The following is a 2,500-nucleotide window of genomic DNA, read 5'->3' on the forward strand; positions in this document are numbered from 1 at the left end:
TTCAGGCACGTCCAGCTGGGAGGAGGCCTCGGGGAAGACCCAGGATTAGGTGGAGAGATTACATCACCACACTGGCCTGGGAACGCCTCGGGGTCCCCCAGTCAGAGCTGGTTAATGTGGCTCAGGATAGGGAAGTTTGGGGCCCCCTGCCGGAGCAGCTGCCCCCGCGACCTGACTTCGGATAAGCGGTTGAAGATGGATGGATGGATGGATGGATGTTTACGGTGCAACTTGCCGCATTAATATTGATGTTATTTCACGTAAGGTTAGTAAATGCATTATAAACTAAAATTAACCCCCTTCAACTCTGTGGAACTGCTGGGGGGTCTAAAGGGGGGGGGGGGCGCTATATCGTTAAAATGTTTACGTTTAAAATGCTCAAGTCGACATATACATACATCAGGCATATGGGGTATCATTTGAAAGCTTAGAATCTGAGCTTTTCGCGGATAACAATCACTTCTGCATTTGTTTCTTAAAATTTCAAAATATGGCCTTAAAACATCCGCGTCACAAATAAGCGCCACCTAGTGGTTATGTGGTAGAAATATTAATATAAATATCTAAAACTATTTTAAATGGCACTTAATGTCATATATCAAATGAAAGCTCTCGTTCTCAGGAATGTGACTGTATGGTTTATTTTGTTGCACTAATATCACAGTTCAAAAGATTTTCAGAAGAATCACAAAGTGAAATATGATTTCTGTTAGACGTCAAATACAAATGTCTATTTTATGCACCGATAACTGCTGCTGTAATCCACAAATAGCTAAAACTTTATATCTGGTTTTACCATAGAATGTTCTCTAAAATATGAGCCATTGTTTACTTATCTGTGAGCTTGCTTGGCTGAATAATCCAACGTTATATCTTAGATGGCCAGAACAAAATATGGAATCCCGCAGGAAAAACATGCTAAGCACATCATCAGAAATATATGTTGTCGACTATTAATGATGAATTGTTTTACATCATCACGAAGGGGAGGATCTCAGCTTTCAAATGACACCTAGATTGAGCTTATAGTCCACTCAGAGGCTGAGATATTCTGTGATATATATAGGGGTGGTGCATGAACCTGAAATTAGACTGAATGTCTATGGACGAGCACATCTGCGAGTGCTAAAATGCATTAGAGCGCCACTTAAGTTTCAGATCGGCATATTGTGACGGAAGGTGATAGAGCCACCAGATGCCATCTAGTGGAATAAAATAAGGCTATTTGAAGGTAGACTGGGTGCACAAATAAAAATAAATAATAAAACGAGATTAAATACGCATAATATAACCCGTCTTTTCATTGAATTTCCAGCAAATATCGAATTGCTAATGGAAAAATGTGGTCTTACCGCCCACTCCTATCCTGAACCATAGACGAAACTGCTTTCGTGTTGAAGGTGGTATTCTTTGCGGATCTCATTTTGGATGTTTGAATGCAAGTTTTGGTTCTTGTCTTAAGAAAATTGTCACGTACATCGTCAGCAGTGCATTGCATGTCACTCAGCTTTGTGAGGATATGATTGGCTGCTTTAGTGTCACGGACCAATCAGAGTTCACCGCTTTGATCCATGCTGCTAATTGCACGGTATGCACATTTTATTTTCCTTTATTATATAACAGATATTGTGATCTGTTGATCACAAGAATATAACAGCATGTGTAACTGTTTACAGCATGCATCTTCTTTATATATTTTGCTGCACGTTGCATTTGCTTCTAATGCACCTGTTTTGAAGTTGCCAGTCTGAACCTGTTGTAACTGCAGTCTGTAATAGACACAAACACACACGGTGCTGCTGGAGGGCCAGAAGGTCAGGACAGATTTGAGCGAACTGCCATATGATTCGTTTTAAAGCAGACAAAACTGAATGAACCCGAGCAGGGGGTCACGGAGTAATTTACACTGTAGTATGACAGTGATCAGGGTCATGACCCTCGTGCCAACAGATGGCACGCGTTTAATCAGCCTCGATTCTAACCTGTAGGTCACAGAGGTCAACTAGAGTCACACCACACAGATGCATAATTCATCAATGCTGTTTGATGTCATCGATGTCAAGAGGATTCGCACAAATCTATTGATTGACTTTAGACTTGTACAGTATTGCATGAGTCATATGGGCTACTTTTAATGCCTGATCACTGTTTCTTTAACACACTAATGGTGTCCTCTCCTCCACCGGTGTCAGATGTTGCTGCGGTGTTGCGTTCAGGCTCGACTCCTCATGCAGCCGAACTCTCTCGTCCTGAGCACATGCCGACCACCAAACACCGAGAGCTGCCTGCCATCAGTGTGAAGTCTGGCTCCTCCTCCAGCCCCACACCACCCAGATCTGAGACCATACACCTGTCCCCCAAATCTGCAGGCTCTCAACCGACCAGCCCCCGAAAGGCCAGCCCTACTCATGATGTGAGAGAAACTATACAACTACTACACCATCTTACTGTCTGTCTGTCTGTCTCTCTATCCGTCTGGCTATCTATCTATATTGTCTGT

At 42.6% G+C, this 2,500-nt stretch overlaps 1 protein-coding gene across 1 annotated transcript in view; it reads left to right on the plus strand.

Moving 5' to 3' along the window:
• Positions 1–2,500, plus strand: part of LOC127625111 (peripheral-type benzodiazepine receptor-associated protein 1) — a 148,896-nt gene that overhangs the window by 109,974 nt on the left and 36,422 nt on the right. The window contains exon 15 of the mRNA XM_052100199.1: positions 2,193–2,413. Within this exon, the coding sequence (XP_051956159.1) occupies positions 2,193–2,413 (221 nt within the window). The remainder of the gene's footprint in view (positions 1–2,192; positions 2,414–2,500) is intronic.

This window comes from Xyrauchen texanus, chromosome 3, assembly GCF_025860055.1.
Source record: "Xyrauchen texanus isolate HMW12.3.18 chromosome 3, RBS_HiC_50CHRs, whole genome shotgun sequence".
In the NCBI taxonomy this organism is placed as follows: domain Eukaryota; kingdom Metazoa; phylum Chordata; class Actinopteri; order Cypriniformes; family Catostomidae; genus Xyrauchen; species Xyrauchen texanus.